The 26,907-nt window shown below is 41.7% G+C and overlaps 2 protein-coding genes across 2 annotated transcripts in view; both read left to right on the top strand.

Annotated features, from left to right (window-relative positions):
• Positions 1-26,907, top strand: part of xylt2 (xylosyltransferase II) — a 107,540-nt gene that overhangs the window by 24,953 nt on the left and 55,680 nt on the right. The window lies entirely within an intron of this gene.
• Positions 4,982-25,919, top strand: LOC308098103 (ras-related protein Rab-37). The gene is made up of 9 exons (XM_080446343.1): positions 4,982-5,630; positions 8,252-8,362; positions 15,889-15,930; positions 16,555-16,621; positions 17,171-17,223; positions 20,194-20,259; positions 21,665-21,721; positions 22,205-22,281; positions 24,797-25,919. Exons 1-9 carry the CDS (start codon positions 5,514-5,516, stop codon positions 24,900-24,902), a joined length of 696 nt encoding a protein of 231 aa, XP_080302469.1. The 5' UTR covers positions 4,982-5,513; the 3' UTR covers positions 24,903-25,919.

Below are 26,907 nucleotides of genomic sequence, written 5' to 3'. Positions count from 1 at the left end.
TTGGACATAAGACGTGGTCAGTGTAAGTGGGCCTGCTGGGCTGGTGTGGTGGGGGGGGCCTGGGGGGTGATATGTCAATGAAACCACTACCGAGGGACCCATGGGGGCCGTGGTACGGAGGGCAGTGACGTGACAATAACCATGGCGACAAGGCCAATTGACGCCTACTGCAGCGTGCTGCAGCAGAACCCCTATTGGGATGATACATGACCCTCAGTCACTACAACCCTGTCTCAATGTTTGTATGTATCTGTGTGTGCATGGTCTATTAGAGAGAGAGTGTGTGTGTGTGTGTGTGTGTGTGCGTGCGTGCGTGCGTGCGTGCGTGCGTGCGTGCGTGCGTGCGTGTGTGCAGAGAGAGAGAGCTTCATGTCACGGTTCTCCAGATGAGTGGGCATTCAGTAAGACCTGAGGCCGATTTTACAAATGTCTTCTAAATCAGCAGTTCTCACACTTTCATTTCATTTTTCAGAAATCTCTTGGGCCGGTTTTAATGGTTTAAACACATTTCCTGAAAATATAGCAAACTTTCTCAAAACTTCCACCAATCAACACTGAATTCAAAAGCATGTTCTCTAGCTAGCTCGAGCTCTTCATCAAAACCGTATTTTGGCATCAAAACACTGAACACTTTGGTGTTTGGTCAATTTACTTCCATAAAAATAGTTTAGATAATGTTTTAGAATCATAATGACGTTACATAATATTGAAATGTATAAAATTGTGCTACGAATCTTTGAGAGGACAAATTGACCCATTTTGGCAATGCACACACTAATGGCCCTGATGAAGAACACTTGGCAGATTGCGATCACATATCTTCCAGGGCCACGCTGAAAAATAAGTCTTTGACTGGATTAAAGAAAGGTGAATGAATAATGCAGAAAAGTGTGGATGCTCAATTAACCAGATTGAAACTTAACATCGTCCCAAATTATAACACAGTTTAACCGCTATGGTCCATATCTTCCTCTGTGGGGTGTTGATGATGTTGAGGAGTGAATCAAGAAATATAACCTACTGTACTCGCTTGCTTGCATAACAGCCACAAGCTCTTTCACCCTGTCAGGTTCAAATGGAACCTGAAAAACGTGTTTCACGATGGTTGCACTTTAGGACACAGTCAATTTGATAAGCTGACACTATGAAGTGTTTATTGTCTTGAATGACTCTGCTTTGGATTTCCTAGCATTATTTGCCGCAAGCAACTTAGACGCTATCTGCATCTAAGTTGCAACACCCTTCATGAAACGGAAAAGTCCTATATGATTGCGTTAATCAGCGCTAATATACGTTAATACGCATTAAAACCGGGAAAGCATCTGTGTCATTTTAGATTTTAGCATTGGCTATTCAAAAATAGCAGATATACAAGCTCACACCGCATGCCGCGCTATGAGCTTGTACATCTGCTATTTTTGAACATTTTTAAAAAATATTTAAAGTGTGACAACTACTGATTTAGAAGGCATTCGTATAAACGGCCTCAAGGTCTTAACGGGTTAAATATATAACCAATATTGCACCTCTATTGACAGCTTGGATTATCCTCTTTGTCTCTGTCAAGAAATAAAATCCACCGTTGTAGTGTTATGAGCAATTGCAGATTGCAAGTTGCTTGCGGCTAGAGCATTGGATAGCACCATATGTCTTGTTCTGTAGTAAATGTGTGGCCTCAGCCTCCCCTTGGCGGTAGTCTCTCAATTCTGTGAAAAAAAATCCCATGAAGCTACATTACTGTAGTGTAAAGAGTATAGAAGATTTACTGAAGTGGTTAGGCTTACCTATTCTCATCTCCAAAAGTCTGGATAACAGCCATGTTCAATCCATGGTTGATACAGTGACATAGTCGACTAATGTCTCTCATATTTCATTCAACCTTCTTCCTCTTCCTCTTCCATATCCTTGTTCCTTGTCCTCCTATTGCTCTCCCTCTCTCTGCTAGCTGTGCTTCCATTGTTTCAAACACAGAAGCTACCTGATATGCCTCTTTTATGTTATAAATGAATAAATAAATAGCAGTTAGACCAATTGGCGTCTAACTGGTCTCTAACTGGTTGTGGCACTTTGGAGGTCAGTGTTTTCCATGTGAATAAAAAGGATGATAAGTATGATAATTGTGCTAAATGATAGGATCTGTGTAGAGTTGTACAAAAATGGGATTTAGAATTGCTGTTTGTGTGAAACCAAAAGTAACTAACATCATTATTTGTCAATGCATTAGCTTCAGGTTTTCACCATTGTGGTGTATGTATAGTTCCAGTTTTTGTGTGTAAAACACATTGAGAAAAACTGTACAATCCTCTCCCTGGGGGTGAAGGGCAGGCACACAGGGAGAGAGCATCAGCCTTGCATTTGAGTAGCCATACTGCGACGCCACACAGGCGGTTGGCTCTCGTTTGTGTATTCACATATTCCACTCAGCGGTCTGACTTTCACCCACGGCCACGGGGCATTTTACCCAGCCTCCACCCATCAGAATGCATTACAGAGCATCATACCCTGTCGGGCCTGTGCAGAGGCCTGTGCAACAGATGAGCATGTAAGCAGTAATTTGCCCCCGTTGCAGAATCATGCAGCATGCTGGCCCACGGCCCACACCGACCAGGCAGCAGTGCTGAACGGACCAATGTCGCACTTCTTTCTCCTTTTCAATGTTTCTCTCTGTCTATGCCAGAGGTTCTCAAACATTGTATTTTATTTCAAGGACCCCCGTATTGGTATGCATTAGACCAATAGTTCTCAAACTTTTACATTTCAAGGTCTCCCCTTAACTCTGGAACCAAAATGGACCCTAATGGGTCCATTTGGGTCCATTTGTATACGGTCAGAGTTACAGACTTGTAAGGGTCCATTTAGACCCCCTTACCAAAGGAACCCAGAGAGTCCCTGGAATCCACTTTGAAAACCACTGCATTAGACCACGGACCCCCATGACTGCATTTGTACAAAGTTACTGACCTGCAGGGGTCCATTTAGTTCCTAACTAATCTATGATTTAGCTTGGGGGACCCCCTGGAACCACCTCAAGGACCCCTAGGTGACCCAGACCTCACTTTGAACATACACGCACGCACGCGCACGCACACACACACACACAAGCAGGGAGGACACATCTCTGCTGGTACAATACGACCAGCGGTCATACAATATGATGGAGGGGATTGGCTTCATGGCGAGCATCACCTTAGTTCAAGACCACACAGTACAATCCTCAATGTTCATTTCACTCTGACAGTGTAGGCTACAAGTGTAATAAAACGGACCAGCAAGGGTCAGTTTAATTACATTTGTACACGCTAAGTTACAAATGGATATAGAATTAACTCTTCCGCTCCTCCTCGCTCTTCTCTGTCTTTCTGCAAAATAAATGCACTGTGTGCACGCTTTCACCCGCTCTCTTGCTCTCTTATCAGTTGTTCTATCCTGCCTTTCTCCTTCCCCTCCCCTCCCCTCCCTCCCCCTTACACTGCGGTTGAACCTAAGGGTCATGATGAAACCAAGCCAATATCTTCTCCTTCCCCTCTGTCTGGTGTCTGTGGTACAAGGTGACGGCCTGCGTTCGACAAACCGGTCGCGTGTTTTAAATGACTGTGAATATATATAGCGAGTGCCATAGCAGAAGGGGCTGTGTGCTTTTGGATGTTTAGTTTTTTTTGCAAATATGTTTTAAATCGGGTGATTTTCTGCCTTATATACATATGGAAGGGTTTTTGTTCAATCTTCTCATAGAGAAATCCAAAGACTGTGAAAGATGCATGGGGTTCACTTAGTGCATGGTGCAACACATCACATTCTGTATGAGCCATGACTGTGGCTTTCTGCTGGTGATTATTAATGTGTATATGCTATATATCAGGATAAAAACTATTAATAATGCATGTAGGAAAGTTTCCTATATCCATATTTTAACCTTTTGTGTTTTTTAGTAAATAAATGCCCTACTTGATCATCACAATGTCACACAAAAGCATCAAAAGTAGCAGATCCACGCGCCGCTTCGTGCTGTGTTATGAGCTTGTAGATCTGCTACTTTGACTATTTTTTTATTTGAATCCTGAAAAGTAACAGTCTTGGACACATGAAGTTTTCCATCCAACAGAGACGATATGCAAGCGTTGTGTGAAAGTTCTGTGTGTGAATGGATGGCATATATTTACTTCTGTTTGCCTCAACCAAAGGCAATGGGGTGAGACATGGCATGCAGCTGCCAGCATGTTGTCTGACCAGAGAGAGAGAGTGCAATGCAGTTATGTAACATAAATGAACCATGACCTTGTGTCATCATTATGTATGTCAACAGCAGCACAGCGGAAATGTGAACATTCTCTCCCTCCCTCTCTCATTTTGTGAGTCTTGAACACTGGGGGGAGACAAATACTGCAGCAAAAATGTTCAATTATTTACAAGAGGAAATTCAGGAAATAATTTTTCTGCACATTTATGGCATGCCAATTAAGTGGAGGATTAGAATATTTGTGTAATCTATAGTCGTTAATAATATGTATTCATCCACATATGATTATTGCATTGATTGATTCCTTAGTAGCTAATCTTTATTTAACCACCTAAAGGGGACTTGTTGTGATGAGGGATTATAAAAGAAGTAGCTTTATCAAAGAGCTAGTAAAAAAAAAGGTGCTATTTATGGTTTCACTTGCGGGAGATTCTAACCCTAACCTGTGAACACACACGCACGCACGCGCGCACACACACAGAACACGCACAAGCACACACTTAATTAATAAACAAACAAACAAACTGAAAACCACTCTTGTGAAACCTTGTTGGTCATGGTCCAGGTTTTTCCTTTCTATCCTGACTTTCTCTTTCTCTGCTCTCATGAATGAAACACCTTGCTCCACCACCACCACCACCTGTAGAGAATGAGTCACACACACACACACACACACACACACACACACACACACACACACACACACACACACACCGCCTGCTGGCATGCAAGCTGGCTGCTGTTGCCCGTGATTGACCTCGTTGCAACTTAAGAAGGAAATAAGAAAAACCATTAAGTGTCACATTTCACTTTGTTGGCAAGATGACAACGACATGTTGCTTCATCATCACACCATCATCATCATCATCATCTGCCCACGCGTAAAAGGATGAGGATGCAGAACTGCACTGAACAATGTTTCCGCCTAGTTGTTCATGTCATGTTGTTATTTCCTGCACTGGTGGAACTAAAGCGTGGACATTTAACTGCGTCAACTCCCTCTGCGCTCGTCAGGGTTTAAGTTCGGATCTCACGCCGATTTAATTCGCCGCACGTCGCTTGATTGGTTGCTTAATTAGGATAATTTCTTCGGGGAGCGCTCGGTGAATTTTTTTTCGCAACGCGATATGATTACCGACCGACTGGACGCCCTCCGGTGACTGGGATTGAATCACATCTCCCTCTCCCTCCTCTCTCTCTCTCTCTCTCTCTCTCCCTCTCTCTTGACAGATCTAGCTGATCTTACAGATCATCCTTCTACTCTTTTATCATTGCGATGTCCACGAGAAAGCATCCGTTGTCACCGGATAAACAGCAAGAGCAAAACGGAACGTCAAAATATGTGTTGTCGAGATGCGCGTCTGTTAACGAGTATTATGATGTTGTCTTCAAGGTGTGTATTGCATTCTTTTTTTTAAATCTTCATCATATTATATAGCGTGTTTATTTGCGTTTTTTTTAGTTGTGTGTGGGTTGTGATACTACTGAGATCTTTGAAACCCTCAGCTGAGGAGGAACAGGTGTCTTTTACTGCATGGTTAACACAGCTGGGACCCAAAATAAATGATCCATGTTTGCAGCATGCAGGTCCACCCAGTTACTGGGTGGACCTGCAGGCTTCATAACATGGATCCCAGTTTGGGTCCCAGTTTAATGTGTTGCTCGAGGCAATCTAAAGGCTTTCAATAATGTGGAAAGAAGTCAAATGGACATGAAAGCATCTGATTGTTGTAGACTAGTCTAGTTGTGAATTGGCTGGAGGCTAGTAGTTCTCATGTCATCCGTATACTGTGCATGGCTGTTCTCTGTTTATGGCAGAGAGGGGACCTTATATTCTTCTATATCTGTGTTTCTCAGACATTTTCATGTCAAGGACCCCCAAATTGATATATTTGGCTGCAGACCCCCATCTGAACATATTTTTGTGCCAGCAACCCCCATAAGTGAAGATTCTTTTCCCCTTCTTTTGCCCGAAAATAGTCCATAGTTCAAAACAAAAAGTGATTAAACGGATGTTGATGCTAAATTAACTAATTTAGCTGGAGATCCAATGGAACCTCTCTAAGGACCCCTGGGGGTCCCCGGAACACAGCTTGAGAACCACTGCTTTGTATGAATAAGTAGTCTTAATATCATATGGCTGCTGTCTGGTGGAAACCTTGTATGTCCAAAACTGTTAGTTTTCAGGAAATGTGTTCCAATGGTAGTTATTATTGATTGATTGATTTCATTAATTTTTTTTGCAAAAAGTACAGATGTACAGTTATACAATAATGCTAAAAGGATAACACAAAAAGCCCTGAGGGCTCGTTTCCATTGTGGTCCTGTGTATTCAATTCAATAGACATACATACATACATACATACAATACTATGTATGTATGTATGTATGTATGTATGTATGTATGTATGTATGTATGTATGTATGTATGTATGTATGTATGTATGTATGTATGTATGTATGTATGTATGCACATACATATACATCATATGATATCAATATATAATCTTTGATTGGTTCAATATTTATAAAATCCACAGACACACTTAACCACTTTCACTTTCAACGTAATTAGTTTTAAAAATATTGCTAAAACAGCCAATCTACAAGCTCACACCGCGTCGCACCGCATGAGCTTGTAGATTGCCTGTTTTTGCTACTTTTGTGTGACACTGTAGTATGACCAAGTAGAGCATTCATTTATGAAAAAAACAAACAAGTTGAAATATGAGGTTTCTGCCCGACAGCGACGATATTTATGATGCTCTCGTGTTGAATGGGTCCACCCATGGTGATATGCAAATGTTTGCTGAGGGAGGACTTGTTGGGCCTTGCCAACCCTCCCACCTCTGCGTTTTTATTGAGCTCACACTCCACTGTTTTCCATAAGCCCAGAGTGACGGAATTCTAAAGGAAGAAGTCCTATTTTGTGTCACCGCTGGTATCCTAAATGTATCCCTTTGCACCGTTACATGGTTGCTATAGACCAGTGGTTCTCAACCTGTGGGTCTGATCAAATGTAATCAACAAACTAAAAACTGGTCAAACATTGGCCAAATTGTCAAATAATATGAGAAAGAGGCAAAAATGTCACAATATTTATCTGTGTAACCGAACTAAATGTAATGCCTCAACTCCTACATTCCTACAAGTGCTTGTCAGGGTGGGGGGTCCCCAGTTCAAATTTGATTATTTAAGGGGGTCGCACCCTGAAAAGGTTGAGAACCAGCGTGATCTAGTATAAGAGTGACGACACTAGCATAGACTCCCATTGTAAGAATGGAATGCGGAAATGCTCTGTCTATCTCAATGAGGAAGTTCCAATGTTTGGAACTAGAGCCCATAGCAGACGGAACTCTCTCTCTCTCTCTATGGGTCTGTTGAGAACCACTGCTATAGACTGTGCAGTCTTATCAGCATTTAGGAAGGCCACTACGTATATCGTGTACGGCTTGTTATGAGGAATCCTGTTTGTGGATTTTGTGTTTAGACATCACTCCCTCAAATCTCCTCACAGTATTGACAGAAGCAGAGAAAAATAAAAAACACACAAAAACAATGGTTTGTGTGTGTACCCATAGGTTGTATCACAAGAAACCCTTCATTACACTCTTGAGTTAGAATAACACTTTAAAAACAGAATAAGACATGCAGACAAATTGAGCTTGAGATGTCGCACATCGTCTGACGCAAAGCTCTCAATCGTGATTGTGAAACTGTGTTTCAACTTCTAAAATTCACGATTGCTCCACATCCCTACCCGAAGCTGTAACCAGCAATAGTTTTGTAAGGCAAAAGAAAAAGTGGAACAATAGCACAGACTCCCTCGGTAGCCTACTATTGCACTCGTAATGTAGAGTTGTACCGTAGACGTAGACAGTTAGACACATAATCCAAATGAATTCAATTTGTAATTCAAGTGTATACAAAATGTAACCTAATGGTATCTTTTCACAATGTCTGAGTTAAATGAACACTCTCTCTCTGGTTCTGTTGTCTTGTATTGCTCTCCAGGTGATGATGCTGGGGGACTCCGGTGTGGGCAAGACCTGTCTGCTGGTTCAGTTTAAAGATGGAGCCTTTCTGGGAGGCAACTTCATAGCCACCGTGGGAATAGACTTTAGGGTGAGATATGCTCGTCCTCTAAAAGCACCGCTGGAGCCACAAATGGCTGGCCATGGCTCGAGACATCCTCCTCCTCAAGCAGTAGTGTAAAGCAGTGGTTCTCCAACATTTTTTCGTGTCAAGACTGCCAAATTGATATGTATTTGGCCGCGGACCCCCATACATCTGAAATTATTTTGTACCAGGGCCAAAAACAAGCTCGCACATCTGCTATTTTTGAATAGCCAACGTATACAATATGGATAAAGTGGGTAGAATGATTGGGATGCTACATTAAGTATTTTTGCTGGGGACCCCCTGGAACCCAACTGATTCACTGCCAATCACATAGATCTACGCGAACCTATTTAAAGCCGCCACGTGCCAGTCGCGTAGATCTACGTGAACTAAAAAAAAAAATATATATATATATGTATATATATTTTTTTTCCAATTTGACCCAAAGGCCAAGGAGATATGATTTTTTGAAGATCTAGACTCCTATCCACTTCCTTGTTAACTTAAAACTTAAAAATTCTGTATCTCGGCTCCTGAGTACTTTTTTTCTTTCAATGAAAAATCTCTGGCACTGGCTAAAAAAATATGAAAATACCTCTGGCAGTTAATGGGTTAAGGACCCCTGTGGGTCCCCGGACCCCACTTTGTGAACCACTGCTGTAAAGTAGCTATAGTTTGTTTACTCAAGTACTGTACTTATGTACAATTCTTGTACTCTTACTTGAGTATCTCCAATTCTTGATACTTTATACTTACAGTATCCTCCACTACACCTCGGAGGCAAATGTTGTACTTTTTACTATACTACATTTATTTCACAGCGTTAGTCACTAGTTGCTTTGCAGATGAATCATTCATGCCAAAGTATAAAATAGGGTTTAGGTGGTTAATGATCATAGTCAGAAAACGATATAAAGTTTGTGAAATGGCCATTCTGCATAATGCATACTTCTACTTTTGGTACTTTAAGTATATTTTAATGTCAATCATTTCTAATTTTACCTGAGTAACATTTTGAATTCGGGACTGTTACTTGTAACAGAGTATTTCTACATGGTGGCATTGTTACTAAATCAGTCTGTTCTGTTCATTTGCCGTTTTACCACTTTCTTTTTTTTTGTGCTCTCATTTGAGATCTTAAGTGTTAACGTAAGAACTGTTTGCATGGGGTTTCAACAGGGTTTCATCAGGGCTGTTTTTCATCTCCATGTTCAGCACTTTATAAGGACATTTGTCGTCAGCCCAGGGAGCATGGCACCAAGTGCACGCACGCCCTCTCTCTCTCTCTCTCTCTCTCCAGTCAGTCAAGTTCACACTCCACTTGTGCTGCGAGGACGGCATCACAAATGGCCTGGCCGCCGCCCGCCCACGTCCCCATGTCTCCAGGACAGATTGTCTGCCTCGCTGTGCAGAGGCATGGAGAGTTGGAAGAACTACTGTACTGTCAGACAACCTCTCACCTTCCTCTCCTACTCCCACACACCGGCAGTACATGCAAGACGTAGGCTACATACCAACAGTGATTCTCAAACTCTTTTAGTTTCAAGGACCCTCAGTTTGATATTATGACTGCAGACCCCCATTTGATACCATTTGTGTTTTAGCTCTGGGTCCCCAATCTCCACTGTACAATCCTCAGTATTAATTTAACTCTTGAGTGTGCAAAATGGAACCAAAAGAACCCGTAAGGGGCCATTTGGTTCCATTTGCACACTCTGATTTACTGACCCGTAAGGGTCCATTTGGACCCTAGATGGTCCCTGGATCCAACATTGAAAACCAGTGACCTGCAACACAGTCTCTCACTCACTCACTCACTCACTCACTCAGACAAACAACTCCTTCATCTGTCATTGCAATGGGAGCAGATGTCAATTTAGGCTTTACAATTGACAATTGAGGCATTTAGCAGACGCTCTTATCCAGAGCGACCTACAATAAGCAAGGTAATCACATACATGCAAAGAGACAGTGTAGTGCCTCCAGAAACTAGAATAGGTCTTAACCATTTGTTCTCAGGGGTCCTTGGGGTCCCCAGCTAAAGTAGTTAACATGGCATCACGATCATTTTAACCACTTAATCCATTTATATGTTGGCTATTCAAAAATTGCAGATCTACAAGCTTGGACATCTGCTATTTTTGAGCATTTTTTTTAAAAACATTTTTTCCCCTCACAAATCTTCTCTCCTGGGGGTCCCTGGCACAAAACATTTTCAGATGGGTGTCCGCAGCCAAATACACATACATTTGGGGGTCCTTGACATGCAAAAGTTTGAGAACCATTGGTCTAAACGATATACTATACTCTGTGGATTCATCCATTGAGCTCCTGGAGTCTTCCATCGAGCGCAGAACAAGAGGTGGACTGCTTGGCGTTACAGTGGCTGATCAACTCCATTCGCTCTGGTCTGATCCCCACCCCCCACTCATCCATTTCCCTCCATTCAAGGCTAAACACTTACGCTAATGGCAAGTCAAGTAGGGTTTGGTTTTGAGGAGGAAATTGTGTGGCATTAGGCGGAGTGATGTACTGTCCTGTTCTGATGGCAGTGAGGACATTAGGGAGCGTAATGGATGTTTGACAGATGGAGCCATGTCGAGACGGTTTACCCAGTAAAATGAACATTTTACTTTCCCCCTTAAGCGAGGAGAGCAACAGGTATTGTGGCCATTGGCTCTGCGGGAGGTCTGTTCAATGATATACTGGTGGGTTTATAGCAAAGTTCATGTTTAAAATGTAGAAATGATCACTTGTTTTCAAGATTCATGAGGGACATCAATGCCTGTGCAATAAAATCTTCAGTGTTAATTACATTTAGAGAGTGTAATGGACCTAAATTGATCTGTAATGGTCCATTTGGGTAAATTCTTACATTGATATTTTTGACTGAACACAGACTGTTTTACTGTGTGTTGAAACAAGGAGTTATACTCTTTATGAAGACGCACACATGCTCTATGGCTCTGACAGTGTTTGTCTCTCCTAAATGCCTTAATTTGCTTGTATAGAGGTGAAGGGCACAGAAGTGGCTTAGAACCCCAGAGAGAGACCGAGGATACTGCATGTCTGGCTGAATCTCATTCTCTGAGGTTGTGCGTGGATGGACGGACAGACAGGCAGGCAGGCTGCTGTTGGTGGTCTATTTTTGGGCCCGTTTCCTCGTAGCTGTTACTCAGCATGCGGGCGTGTCAGAGCGGCCATGTGGGCAGCTCTGTCAACGTCATGAGTGGAGGGGAAAAGTGGAATCCCATGGCAACTAATGGCAGAGGGGCTGAACTAAGTCCTTTCTGGCAAGGTGGATAACTCTGCAGGTGACAGCTGTTAATTGCAGGGGACCCAACTTCAGTTCAGACATGCTTGAAAGATGTTTTTGTGGTATCGCAACAAGCTATGCTCTCACTGCATTTCTGTCACCAATACAGTAATCTCTCAAGAACAGATTCTGCTCTGCGTTGGAATCTGTCGTGAAGGTTCGTCATAACGTGTACGCACTGTGTGGGCGTGGGCGTGCCTTCAGATCAGGAAGCAGGCCGCGCTTTACCCAATCAAATGTAGTGGGCGGGATTTACATGTCCGCTGATCCTTCCCTACTCGAAACAAGCTGAAACTAATTTAACAATAGCGTCCGCGGAGCAGACAAAACCACGGAAATATATTCCCATTTTAACTTGCTCTTTCATCATAGAAACAAGTGGGCTTATAACCAAAACGATCCATGTTCTCTGGGAGAAGTGGTGTTAGTGTTCCGTGTAGAAATATTGTTAGTGGGAATGAAACATAGTCGCACCACCCGGAAGTGGAGCGTGAAGGCAGACTAAAACCTTCACGTTTCCTTGCGCACAGGTGCTGCGTCGTCATTGTCCCAGAGCCAGTGAGAGATAGTACAAACAGCAGAGGGCGCTGTTTTTCATTCTCACTGGCTCTGGGTTCCCAGATTGCCAATACAGAAGCTACGGAGTGACTGAGCAAGTCATGCACAACCTTGGCTACTTTCACTTCCTTCATTCCTTTAACCTCTCTCTCTCTCTCTCTCTGTGTGTTTCTCAGTTTATTTTGTTCAATTACTTTTAATTGTTTTTTCTCCCAATTTAGTTATGCCGATTCTCCTCGACCAATGAATTACAGCTTGGTCCATATTGCTGCTAACCCACACTTGTTGACGTTGATCTGGGGACTGTGTGTAGACGACCTCCTAATATATTCATTGATTCGCCGGCCACTTTGTCTACACCTGTAACCACACGTAACTTCCACTTTATTCTTCTTCTTCCTCGTCTTTGTATTGGTATTGTTTGTGTTGGAGCGCCTCAGTGCGGCTGCAGAGTTCATGTGCAACCTCTTCCAGAGAGAGATAGAGACACTAGAAACTCTGCTGGAGACACAAAACAAACTGTGTATACTTGGCCCTTTGAAATAAAATCTATTTTGGCCCTTTAAAAAAATAAATAAATAAATAAATCTTTCTTCGATTAATTAATCGGTAAGGCCTAACGGTAACCGGTTAATAAAATGTCTCCATTTGGCCATCCCTACCTGTGGAATTGAACCCCATTCTCCACAGTGGCAGGCAGGTACTCAACCCCAGTGGTTCTAAAAGTGGGGTCAGAATGCATCGCAGCGTGATGCATTGTGAGCTTGTAGATCTGCTATTTTCAAAGAGAAAATATGAAACATTTTGAATATTGTTTTAAATATTTTAACAGCATACATCTTGTATCGGCGTCCCTCGCACACATATTTTCAGATGGGGGTCCGTGGCCAAATACATCCTTGACATTAAAAAGTTTTAATCACCAATTGGACACGCCTATCTTTCTCTCTTTCCAATGGTGCTTTTTTTTTCTATGAGGAAGGAAGTGTCAGTCCTCCTTTCACTTTTGAACTTCTTCAGCCTGGGTGGAAGCTGATTCTGTTGCTATAGTTGGTTGGATCGAGTTGACACTTGATCTCATTGCCTGTGGAGATGTAGCATGTGAGTTTTATCTCTTACCACCTCGCTCATTCTATTTTCTCTTGACGAGCATTTTCTTTTCTTTTCTTCCTTTCTTCTGTCTTTCCTCCCACCACCACATTCATCACTTGCAGCATTCGTCTTTCTGTTATCTGGGCTGGTTATAACTATTTTAGGTTAATATTAGCTGAGCAGGAAATGGCAGGGTGCCCCTGACAACTGCAGGAAATTCATGAGGGAGTGAACTGTTAGTTCTTCCTTCACATTATTGTGCAATTAAGTCTAATCTCAGGACCTTGTTGTTGAGTGGGTGGTGCAAATTGCCTTCTCCGGCACCATTCAAAGCCCGATATTCTTCTTGTTTCCTGGGCTACATGCTGCGTCTGTGGCCTTCTCAGTCTGCTGCCGAAATCATCAACTCAGCGTCTAGCATTCAAAGCCCTCTAATCTTTAAAGGGAACTGCAGGTGGAGGTTTTTTTTGGGACCGTGCCCTTAGGGCCCATGCCAGAATATTAAATTCGCACATGCTCAAATTGAACATTTGCCTCCTGTTCACCTCTGTTCCATGCAAGCGACGGGGCAAATAAAACATCAGTGGCAAAAGCGAATTCTCATCTCCGGCTTCACGTAGAGTTTGACATAAACTAATAGCAAAGAAGTGTGTGTAGTTGATGCCACTTGGCTGTCATTCGCCTGTATTCACATATGTGTGACTGTGCCCTTATCTTTCACATTGGGACAAAATCTGTGTTTTGCATCAACTGCAGGCGTACCTCTTCCTTGTTCTAGTGATGAAGTTTATTATTAATGATATTTTTTCCTTTTTTTAACAGTTGACATTATTGGTGGAAGAAGTACTTCCATTTTGTGCTTAGGTAAAAGTAGCAATACCACAATGTAGAAATACTCTGTTACAAGTAAAAGTACCAGTATTCAAAATTTACTTGAGTAAAAGTGCAAAAGTATTGGCATAAAAATATTTAAGTACTAAAAGTAAAAGTACTCATTATGCACAATGTCCCATTTCACAAGTTTATAAATATATAAAATCCTTAGAAAATAGCAGATCTACAAGCTCACAACACGTCGCAAAGCTATTTTCAAATGGCCAAAGTATATTATAGGCTGAACTGGTTAATGTATGTCTTACAAAGTAACTAGTAACTAAAGTTTTCAAATAATTGTAGTGGAGTTAAAAGTAAAATATTTGCCTCTGAGATGTAGTGGTGTAGAAGTAAAAGTACAGAAAATTGGAAATACTCCATTAAAGTAAAAATACCTCAACATTTTACTTAAGTACAGTATTTGAGTAAATGTACTTCGTTATTTTCCACCACTGGTTGACAGATCATGTGTATTTGGCAGACAGGCAGTGTTGTGATTTCGGTTGACCAACATATGGTCCCTAAGAGTCTCCATCTACAGTACCTAATGGTGAGTGAAGGTTTCTGTTGAGTCACACGCGCGGAGAACCAGATGACACCAGGCAGTATCACACGACAAGCTCTGAAGTTTAATACACACATACAGTAGAGAATATAAACAGTATTGCACAGTGGACACATGACGTGACCAGAAGATATGGAACAAGGACAAGAACAGACTGGATAGGAATAGAACATACATCTTGTATCATTGTGCGCAGACGTCAGTCTCTCTGATAAAGTAGTTGATGATCATGGTATCACGGCTATCAATATGCTTACGTAGATGCACATGCGTGTACTGGGTCAAGCAGATGAAGGTCATAAATCATGACAGGCAGTGTTGGCTTTTGAGAAGACTCGGTACGATTTAGTATCAGTTTTCATCAGTGGTAAAAATCACTTCACATTGTTTCCTTCCTGTAGGTCCAGTTCTGTTCTGGCCAGGGGGTGGGATGTTAATACGCTACTCTACTATAGAGAGTGCTTCAGGGATATGTGCTCAGATTTCCAATGGAAGTTTTGCATTGGGTTTTGCATAAATTAAGGAAATAAGCTCAACATAACATACAAAGGATTATGATAACATAGTTAAGATTTTTGAACATAGGCAATTGACACGTTTAAAAAGGGTTGGGTCCACAACAACTTCAAAATTCATGGGCGAGTATTAACCCATTAAAACCAGGAAGGCATCTGTGTCATTTTAGAACTCAAAAACAGCAGATATACAAGCTCACAGTGTGTCAATTTGTGCCACGCTGCGAGCTTGTACATCAGCAATTTCTTTAAAGCATTTTTGAAAAATCTTGAAAGCGTTTGGAAGCATTTTGAATAATGTTTAGTTTTTTTTAACACAAATCTTCTCTTCTGAGGCTCCCTGACACGAAACATTTCAGACGGGGGGGGGGGGTCCGCGCCCAAATACATGTCATTTCCTTGGCATGAAACGGTTTGAGAACTACAGCTTTAGAAGGCATTTGTAGAATCTGCTGTAGAAACCCTTTTGATGAAAAAGCATTTGTAATCCGACAAGGGAACCCACTGCACACACTCTTCCGGGTTTTAGGTCTACAAACTGTAGCACTCTGTTCATTGTCACTCCATCCTGTGTGTATCTGGGTTGAGTTCCTCTTTCTCTGCCCCTCAGAATAAGGTGGTGACTGTGGACAACTTGAAAGTCAAACTTCAGGTAGGAACGCTCTTAACGCCATACCTGGCTTAACACAAGACCTGCAACAAAACTGTAATAGAAAATAATCTTTTATTGTATGTTAAAACTACTTGGAATTGCCAGATGGGTTGTGGATTACTGACAGGCAGTGTCATTGTTTGCTTTTGAGGCTTATCTCCTCTGTTGTCCTAAGCCTACTCATGAGGTGATCAAACAAAAATCAAACAGTCATTTGCCAACACTATTTGACCAAGGTCTACACTTACACCCGACATGTTAATTATTTGCATTGCTAATCCTTTCAGATTTTGTAAATTCAATTCATATTCACGTAAGGAGCTACTGTACGCTGCAGGACTGTTTGCCGACATGCTTATCTAAAGCAAACAGCTAGCATCACATCCTGCTCATTCAACCCCTGCTGAGTGGGAGGTGACAAAATTTGCCTCTCTTGAGATGGCCTGCGCCGCGACAAATAGCGTCTTTCGCGGCGGCCTCGTTGATGAGAAAAGCCCCCTATGTGCAATTCTAGAATGGCGCCCTCTTCGCGCTGTGTCTTAATAATAGCACTTGTTTGATTCATTAGATGTTATTGTTTAGGATTCCTGGTTATCTGCTGTGTAATTATGATGTTTGTTCCAGATCTGGGATACCGCGGGCCAAGAGAGATTCCGCAGCGTAACGCACGCCTACTACAGAGATGCCCAGGGTAACACCTGCTCTTAATACTGCACCTCGTTGCTGTCGGGCAGAAACCTCCATGTTTTAACTTTTTGTGTTCTTTCGTAAATGAATGCCCTATACTTGATCATACTGCAGCGTTGCACGCGGCCACGTTTTGAGCTTGTAGATCTGCTACTTTTGCTATTTTTGAATTTGAATCCTAAGAAGTAACAGTTTTGCACATATGAGGTTTCCACCCTACAGAGACGACTTCTTGTGTGTGTTGTGCATGCGAGGAAACAACTTATCTTTTGTATACATATTTTTCTTTGTGTGTAGTGCTTTGAGAACCACTGGTGTAATGCACACTAAGTATTGTATGTGGTAATGTGTTACATAATGCAGGTGTTTTAAAGTAAGTAACATAATGTAACTCAATATCATAAACGACACAGAGCCGCATACCTGACAAAATCGCCGGGGGGGTTCAAGAGAAAAAAATAACACTGTGACCCAGGGGGTAGTGGGAGTGACGTCAGCACTCTATTGAGATTCTCTTCTCTTTTCATACATGAACTTGTTTGTTCTTCCCCAGCTCTCCTCCTGCTGTATGACATCACCAACCAGAAGTCATTTGACAACATCAGGGTGAGAGGTTCTCATATCCTAGCACTGTGTTTCCCAAACCTTTCAGCTCGAGACCCAAAAGGGGAATTTGATGTCTCCCCTGGGCCCAAACTCGTGAAAATAGCCGATCTACAAGCTCGCAACGTGTCGCATTGTGACAAGTTGTGAGCTTGTAGATCTGCTATTTTCACTAGGCTACTCCTTAAAAGTTTATTTTTTTCATATGAAGTTGTTTGAAATTCTTGTTATCTCTGAACATTTTAGATTTTCCTTTTTTCATTCATTTTTTTTTTTTAGAAGAAGGGAAAAAAAGGACATTTACTTGTGACCCATAAAAAGGTGTCCCAGTGTGTGGGAAACACTGTCCTAGCAGACCCTGAGAGAGAACAGGAAGTATACAGGAAGTACTGTATATATTTAGTCCAGGACTAGAAATGGTTCCCATGTCCCCACACGACATTTGTCCGAATGACCTGTTTTTATTTTATTTTTATAGGACCCTAATGGTGAAAAAATAACGTTTTCAAGATTTTTCTTGTTGCCGAGGTCAACTCATGTCCCAAGGGTTTCTTTTGGCGTGTGGCGAAAATTCAGATTTTCATAACTCTTCAACCAGACGACATAAAAATAAATATGAACCCCAATTTTTCATGTAATATTGACACTAGGAAACTAATGGAAAGGTCATTGACATGGTACAACCACAACGAAGGTGAAGGCAAGAGATGGTACTTCCTGCAATGATGCCTATGGAGTATATTATACTAAATTAGCTAACTTGATGGATAAAGAAAATAGATAGAAAGAGAGAGAGAGAGAGATAGAGAAAGAAACAGAGAGGGAGAGAGAGAGAGGCAGACAGACAAGTACTTTAGTACTATTCAGTGTTTTACTGTTTGCATTATTAGCTGTCCATTGTTGTTTTTACACTCAGTGCATGTAATTGCTGTTATGAATGAAAATGTCCACCACAAGCAGGCATGGTGGTGACCCCTGGAGACCGGTTGTACCATGTGATGTCAGTGACCTTTCCATTTCATTCCTGGTGTCAAGATTATATGGAAAAAGTGGGTTCATTTTTCATTGTACGTTGTCTGGTTCAAGGACTATGAAAATCAGCTTTTTGCCACTCATGTGGACATCAATTCAAATGGCCTCCAAACAAACCTCATGGAACAGTAGTTGAGCTCGGCAACGAGAAAAAATCTTGACACGATTCAGGACCTAAAATAAATGCGTGACATAAATGAATGTCACGCTGGTACATGGGAACCTATATTTCTCCTTCTAGTTAGACTAATAGGACTTAGTATTCTCTCTCGGGGTCTGTGTCTGTCTATTCTGTCAACTGTTCCACAATCTCTGAATGCTATACAGTCTGTAATTAGGCACTCTGAAAGCAGTTTAGAAGAAGTTGTCATTTCCGTTCATGAAAATATCTTACAATAAATGCACCGAATCTCTGTATGTACGTACTGTACGTCTATGATTTACGTATCTCGAGAAGCGTTCGACCGACCAACTTCAAATTCGGCACGTGCGTCGCCGGCGACCCAAGGCAGTTGAGTGCACGCCGCCGAGTCAGTCGGATAGGCAGTTGTCCAGAACTGCCAGAAAAGGCTCTGGCCGTGGCCCAAATGAGCCCATTGATTGCCATAGCAACCCCATTCTAAGCTTGATTTGGCATTTTTCCACACATCTGTCGAAGTCCCCACTCCTGCCATTTGATTAGTTAGTCAGTCCACTTTCCACAGTCAGTTTGCACTCTTCACACATTCTCCACAGACGTTTACCACTGCACAAGGACTTTTCCATATGGGCACAAAATGGACGCATTAATATATTAAATATATGTATGAATTTTCCATTTCTGAGCAGCGCAAGCTATGCTATGCACTAACTTAATTTACAGTAGGAAAATTATTTACGTGACTGCAAAGACAACGGAAGGGAGGGGGAGGGGTGGTGGACATCCGCTTTATAGCCTTGAACCGTTTCAGCGCTTCTGATGCACAGACTGTACAGATGCATGCTGTGGCCGTTTAAATATCTCCACATTTAAATTTTATGTTTTTCTGTCACTTAATGCCCAGCCCTACTTCCTCGTACAGGAGGGTCAAGCAAAAGTAGTGCCATTTTCACACTATCTGAACATTTTCTTTCCATTTCCTGAGAAGTAATGGTTTTGGACATACAAGGTTTCCACCCGACAAGTGGCGGTATTTTGAAAATAAGTGAGAGGCAAACGGTCTGTCTGGTGAGACTTAAGTGTGTCTGTGCGTCTGTCTCTCTTCCTCCCACTTCCTCTGCGTTCAGCTTGCTTGTCTCGAAAAAGCCACTCGAGCTGAACGGCTCTCAACGTGGTTCCTTTTGAAACGCAGAGCCCCCCCACTTGGCGCTTCCAGGGGTTTCTAATGGCTCCTCTTTGGAAATGGCACAAGTGTTTATTATCACAAAAGACATGTACTGTTGTAGAGGTTTAATAAGGACATACAGTGAGTCATCCCCTTGAGTAATGACACAAAAGCAGTAGTTTCACCTTTTTTTTACGTACTGATCTAGTGGTGCAACAGTTAATCAAATTCATCTAATTTATTATAAAACTTAATTGATTATTTAATAAAATAACCATTAATAATCAATCCATATTTTGGGCATGCAAAGTAAAAAAGAAAGTAATTTTCGTTGTATAACAAAGTATTAAACGATGCTAAAGTGGTTAGTTGGTTCATTGATATATACCAAGTTTAAAAAAAAATATATATATATATATATATAAAAAACATGCTTCTTAATGATTTGATTAATCGAAAAAGTAATTGCTAAGAAGATAACCGATAGTTGCAGTCCTATACTGATCTCCTTCCTCCGTCTCCCTCTTCTCTCTCTCTCCCCTATATCTGTCTGTGTCTCCTATATCTGTCTGTCTCTCCTGTATCTGTCTCTCCTGTATCTGTCTGTCTCTCCTATATCCGTATTTCTGCATTGAAGGCTTGGCTGACTGAAATCCAGGAGTATGCCCGGAAGGACGTGGTCATTATGTTGCTCGGCAACAAGGTGAGCAAAGCTTCTTTTTTAGCATCGCAGAAATGAAATGAAACGGTTTGACCTGTAATATAAATGTATCCCATTCTCCTCGTCCCCCGCCAGACATGTGCCTGCTTAAACATGCATACTGTAGGCCAGTGGTTCTCAAATCTTTTCATGCCAAGGACAACTTGGCCGCAGACCGCCCCATCTGAAAATGTTTTGTGCCAGGGACCTCCCATAAGAGAAGATTTGTGTTAAAATATATATATATATACAGTATTCCAAATATTCAAAAATAGCAGATGTACAAGCTTGCAGCGCTGTGTGCTTGTATATCTCATTTTGAATTGCCAACGTATACTATAAATGGATAAATTGGTTTAAATGATTGTGATGCTGTATTAACAAATTTGCTGGGGACCCCCTGGAACCCCCCCAAGGACCCCTGGGGGTCCCCGGACCCCACTTTGAGAACCACTGCTGTAGGCTATATACTGTACATGCCACACATGAGTACAATGCTTTCATTTTCTTAATTCAGTGTTTCTCAAACGACCCCCAAATAAATATGCATTTGTCCGCCAGGTGGAAACCTCATATGTCCAAAACTGTTACTTTTCAGGATTCAAAAGTAGCAGATCTACAAGCTTAAAACGCGTTATTGTTATAAATTGTTATAGGGTTTTTCCTGTCTATGTGCCTGCTGTAAACACCAGTGTGTGTGTGTGTGTGTGTGTCTGTGTGACATGTCTCCCCCTGGTGGTTCAGCACGGACTCACGTCTCACCCTGGGGGTCATAGCTGTCACACACTGTGATCAGTGTTGCCAGATGTTGTGTGAGAAAAAAAGCAACCAGGTCTATGAAAACAAGCCTTTAAACATATATACAGCAGCTATTTGAAAATGGCAGATCTACAAGCTCGCAACGCGTCGCTATGCGACGTGTATAGGGGGGAGGTGGTTGGGGTGCAGCGCAGTTGTGCTGCTGTGGTGATGCTGAATTTGCATTCATCTGATCATGCAGCCCTGAGACAGCGGCTGTAGCTTGTGGCAGTCAGGGTGGGCAAACACAGGACATAAATGGCTGATGTGACGGTCCATTACCTTACCTTGTCTGTTTGTCTTTACATCGCTCTTAACTAATGCCCCCATACTATCGATTGTCTTCTTAGTGATCATTCTGTCGTTGCTTTTTCGATTAATCTAATAATCGAGAAGCACGTTTTAATGTTTTTTAATATATCAACGAATCAACATAAAAAAATATATATATATTGTTTTTATGAATTATTAAAGCGGTTGGTCTGAATAAGCACTCATGGGGGGGGGGGTATTTTTGGAAAATGTATTATTTTGTATCAAAATGTGATATTTCTTACAAACAATTAAATGGATTAGTTGGATGAACCTGTTGCACTCCTTATCCTAACAGTCGGACATGGCTGCAGAACGGGTCATAAAGACTGAGGATGGAGAGAGGCTGGCTAAGGTAAGAGGATCTCTCTCACACCCAACACCACAATGTAGAATTACTTTGTACAAGTAAAAAGTCTTGTTTTCAAAATCTTACTTGAGTAAAAGTACAAAGGTATTGAGCATCGAAATATACTTACAGTGCCATCAGTAAAAGTACTCGCATCAAACTTTTTCCGAAAATAGCCGATCTACAAGCTCAAAACTGTTCGATTGGCTGAAGTATGAATTAGGGTATGTTTATGTAATGGATGTTTTGTAATAATAATCTAAAGTCTTAAAATAATTGTAGTGGAGTAAAAGGTACAATATTTGCCTTTTGAGATATGGTGGAGTAGAAGTATTGAAGAATGGACATACTCAAGTAAAAGTGCTTCAAAAGAGTACTTAAGTACAGTACTTGAGCAAATGTACTTACTTACTTTACACCACTGGTCATCTCCTCAATGAAAGAAATTCCAAATGTCTGACTGTCATTCTAATACTTCTTCCGTCTCAGGAATACGGCGTGCCATTTATGGAGACCAGCGCCAAGACCGCAGTCAACGTGGAGCTGGCCTTTCTCGCTTTAGCAAAGTACGTCTTATGAATACATGATGTCAGATGCTCAACCGTACAATTATTTGCCACGGAATTCTCCTTTTTCAACAGGGTTTCTTTTTAACCCGATTTATTATGGGACTCTTCAGGGGCCTGGCAGTCAGTTAGGTCTTGTTTGACTTTCACCATTTCAATCTGGACTCAATCTGTGACGGATTCAAAGAATGGAGATATTTAATACGCAAACGAACAGGATTTGGGATATCTTTACCCATTAAAACCGGGAACCGGGAAAGCATCTTGTGTCGTTTTAGATTTAAGCATTGACTGTTCAAAAATAGCAGATCTACAAGCTCACAGAGCGGCACGAAAAATCTTGAAAGTGTTTGAAATTGTTTATTTTTTATTTTTGAACACAAGTCTTCTCTTCTGGGGGTCGGTGGCACAAAACCTTTTCAGATGGGGGTCCGCGGCCAAAATACATAGAATTTTTGGGGTTCTTGGCACTAAAAAGTTTGAGAACTACTGATTTAGAAGGCATTTGTAGAATCGGCCTCAGGTCTTAATGGGTTAATGAATGAATTAAAATGTTCATCCTTAATGAAACCTTCCAATTCAAATAACTTTTTATAATCCATATGACGCACAGGTCCACACAGTCACACTTAACCAATTTTACTTTCAACACGTCGCTAAGCAACCCGTTGTGAGCTCGTACATAGGCTATTTCTGCTACTGTTGTGCGACACTGTTGCACAAAGAAGTATGGTATTCATTTATGAGGAAATATGGAGATCCAAGGTTTCTGCCCGACAGTGACGATATGCAAAGATGGGGTCGAATCCATATTGGAAAAGCACCCATTGCCTTTTTCTCATTTCCTGTGCCTTCTGTATAAGGAATCCCAAATACAAATATCATAAGCTTATATAAGCCATCTCAGCCTCTCTGTCGCCCTTGGAGAGATTCCATGGCCCCAAATCCTACTTGAGAGACACTTTCTTTACCTATAATAGAGAGGCCAATAACTATTAAATCATTTTAAATTTTGTGGCACTTCTTGCCTCTAGCCCATTAAGACCGGGAACACATCTGTGTCATTTTAAGATTTCTTTGGATATTCAAAAATAGCAGATATACTGTGTGTGTGTGTGTGTGTGTGTGTGTGTGTGTGTGTGTGTGTGTGTGTGTGTGTGTGTGTGTGTGTGTGTGTGTGTGTGTGTGTGTGTGTGTGTGTGTGTGTGTGTGTGTGTGTGTGTGTGTGTGTGTGTGTGTGTGTGTGTGTGTGTGTGCGTGCGTGCGCTTTGAAGCAAAATGTATTCTTCTGGGGGGTCCCTGGAACATTATATTTTGAGATGGGGATCCATGGCCAAATACATATCATTTTGGGGGTCCTTGACATGTAAAAGATGGAGCACCACTGATATAGCAACATACTGTTAGGATTTAGAAAACATTTTTAGATATGTATTTGGCCACGGACCCCCATCTCAAAATGTTTTGTTCCAGAAACAAAGATTTGAGTTACAAATGTTCGCTTTCAAAAATATATATATTCAAAGATTTGCGCACATTTTCCACGATTTTTCAAAAAATAGCAGATCTACAAGCTCATAGCGTGGCACTCGGTGCCGCGCTATGAGCTTGTATATCTGCTATTTTTTTAATAGCCAAAGGCATCTTAAAATGACAGATGCATTCTCGGTCTTAATGGGCTAGAGTGCTGACAAGCATGAGTCTTGGATGTCTTGTCCTCGTTTGAATACACAGACCAACTGACTGTGACATTAGACTGACATTAAATTCTTTCTCCGCCAGCAAGCCCTCATATGCCTCTGGCTTGATAGTGGGTGTACCTCGGTAAACAAGTCAAATTAGATTTGGAATTTAATTTGACACTACACGAGTCTATCTATCTATGATTGTTTGATGCTTATTTTAGCCTAAGGATTCATGTTTGCCTAATTTCTTTGTAACTCACTTTCTCCTCATAATGGGCTCGTGAAAGGAAAGTTTGGAAAAGGATGAAGTCTTGTCATCTTCAAAAGCCTAGTAGTGCTTTGAATGGGAATAGGCGTCGTTTCTCAACATCGGGTCCGGGGACTACCAGGGGTCCAAACGGACCCTGTTGGACTGTAACTCTTGAGTGTAGAAATGTAACCAAATGAACCTGTTTGGTTCCTTTTTGACACTCTTTGAGTTAAATAAACAGTGAGGATTTTACAGTGTAGCTTCGGGTCCAGGGAGAGGGGGGGGGGGGGGGGGGGGGAAGAAAAGCATACCAACTGGGGGTCCTTGAAATAAAAAAAAGGTTGAGAGCTACTGGAATAAAGAGAGTGATGTGGTTCTCTGCATTTCAAGTGCAGGTTGGATTAGATGATTCATGGCAGAGGACTTTGGATTGAATTACTGCACTGATTGTTGTTATTCTTCTCCATCTCTCTTTGTACTCTATCCCACACACGTCCGTCCGTCCGTCCCTCCCTCTCCTCCCACTCCTGCTACCCCCCCCCCCCCCCCCACCTCCTCTGTCTCTCCATCTTTCCTCCAGAGAGCTGAAGCAAAGAGCAGCACAGCCGACCAACGAGCCTAAGTTCCAGATCCACGATTATATTGAGTCTGAGAAGCACAAGTCTGGCTGCTGCGGTCTCGTTTAGCCCCCCCCCCCCACACACACACCCCCAATTCATTCTTGGACGTGCAACTGTGCCAATCGGAGGGGGGAGGGGGGGGGGGGGGAGCCATTGTCCCTTCTCTAAATGAGCTTTTATCTGAATGACAACGCATCTGAACTGGGGGTTGGGCAAACCCTTATCTAAAAATGTGAATTGAGGTTTATAATAATGTCAGTATGTGTGTGTGGTCTTTTGTGGTGACGGCTGTATCGAAGCTACCCAGTTAGAGGAGTTCACGTCTGGAATGCTGTATCCATCTGCAGACAAACCAAATTAGAAAAAACACCACCATGGCTTTATCACGAAGTACCCGATAAATGTCCGTTTTATATGAATCATCCAATGTGACTGTTTTGAATTGACTGGGTGCAGCATTTTGCGGTGAAGCTCTGTTTAATCGTGAGTACATTTTGAACAGGCGGTGAGCTGCACTCCCCGCTCGCCTTACAGTCACTGTTAACGCCTTTCGGGTTTTGTATTTTTTGCGTCTTTGAGAATTATGTAAATGTTTGCCTTTTTTTTTTTTGTCTCGCAGTCTGATTGTAGCTGGTAAGATTCCTGTTTGTTTCCATTATGCTGGTGTTAGGTAGAATAAAAAATCACTGTTTTCAGTGTGTCTCTCTTTGTATCTCCAATTCAGGATCATTGATGCCTCTTTAACCACATGAACCTTAGCGTCCCTATTCTGGGAAAATGGCAGATCTACAAGCTCACAATGAGTCGCTTTACGATGCTTTGTGAGCTTGTAGATCGGCTATTTTAGGCAAAGCGATTTGGTGTAGAGGGGGAAAAGGGGGGAGTTGATCAAGTATAGACCCCTGGATACCCCATGTCAACTATGTATATTGGGTTTTTAATGGCATTGTACAGGTAAATGTTCTTGAGATTCATTCTGCCACGTGTGTCCCTCTCAGTGGAGATGTCAGTGTGATCACAAAGTGCCATGAAAAAGTGCTTTGTTGTTGTATGCTCTATAAAAATAAAGTATTTTGTAATGTACATGATGTCGCTTTGACTCTGTCTTGTCTGCTTGTCCTTGTGCGTACAGTATGTTTGTGTGTGTGTGTCTTAGGATTCTATAGAGAAGGAGTTTGGGGGGTTTTCAAGCATTTTCTTGTTACAGAGGGACCCCCAAATTGACTTGGCCGTGGACCTCCTTTTCAAATTATTCAGCCCCTACAGTATGGACCCGGATATGAAAATATGTTTTGGTTCAAATGAAATTGTCTTAATGTCTTACACGAGGAATAGATTAACAATGTTGATATTTAAAACGTTAGGATAGTCATATATTTTATTGTTATAATTGTATGAAGATTTAATATAAAGTTAATTGAATTCTAGTGAAATAAAAAATTACACTGCTTTGGCTGGACACCCCTGGGAATCTTCTCAAGAACCCTGGGTGTGGGTGTCTGGGGACTACACTCTCTGTTTAGAGTTCCATGGTATATCCAGATGATGTGTGATCAACAAGCCACTAGGTGGCAGTAACGACCCTGTAAGACTTGCATGGCTGCATGTCGAGGTCAACTAGTGGCTCCCATCGTGGCTCACTGTTCCCTAATGACCAGTGGTGGTAAGTAACTAACAGACATGCAAACTTGTAGCTTTTCAGCTACAATAGCCGTTTTGAATCCAAATAGGGCAATTGTGTGACACCTGACCCGAAAAAAAACATGTCACCTTTTTCATCTCGGGGCTGTTTGCATGCCTGAACTAAGTAACTGAGTACTCAAGTACTGTTCAATTATTAAGTATTTTTTTTAACTTACTGGAGTATTCACAATTTTCTGTTGGCTACTTTTACTTCTACTCCACTATATCTCAGAGGCAAATATTGTACTTTTTACTCCACTACAATTATTAGAAAACTTTAGTTACTAGTTACTTTGTAGATTTTGATTACTATTACAAAACATATATTAACCACTGAATTGCAAGCTCCCAATGCACTGCGATGCAACGCATTGTGAGCTTGTAGATC

Source organism: Gymnoscopelus braueri (assembly GCF_963280865.1).
Source record: "Gymnoscopelus braueri genome assembly, chromosome: 13".
NCBI classification, from domain to species: Eukaryota; Metazoa; Chordata; class Actinopteri; order Myctophiformes; family Myctophidae; genus Gymnoscopelus; species Gymnoscopelus braueri.
Note: the sequence above shows the minus strand (reverse complement) of the source record. Positions and strands in the feature narration are given on the sequence as shown.

What these genes read in the sequence shown, in the direction of transcription:
- LOC308098103 (XM_080446343.1), top strand. Translation starts at nt 5,514, where the DNA reads ATGTCCACGAGAAAGCATCCGTTGTCACCGGATAAACAGCAAGAGCAA. An exon ending in CTACTACAGAGATGCCCAGG is followed by an intron (nt 16,622 to 17,170) that starts GTAACACCTGCT and finishes GTTCTTCCCCAG; the next exon opens with CTCTCCTCCTGCTGTATGAC. An exon ending in GCCTTTCTCGCTTTAGCAAA is followed by an intron (nt 22,282 to 24,796) that starts GTACGTCTTATG and finishes TCTTTCCTCCAG; the next exon opens with AGAGCTGAAGCAAAGAGCAG.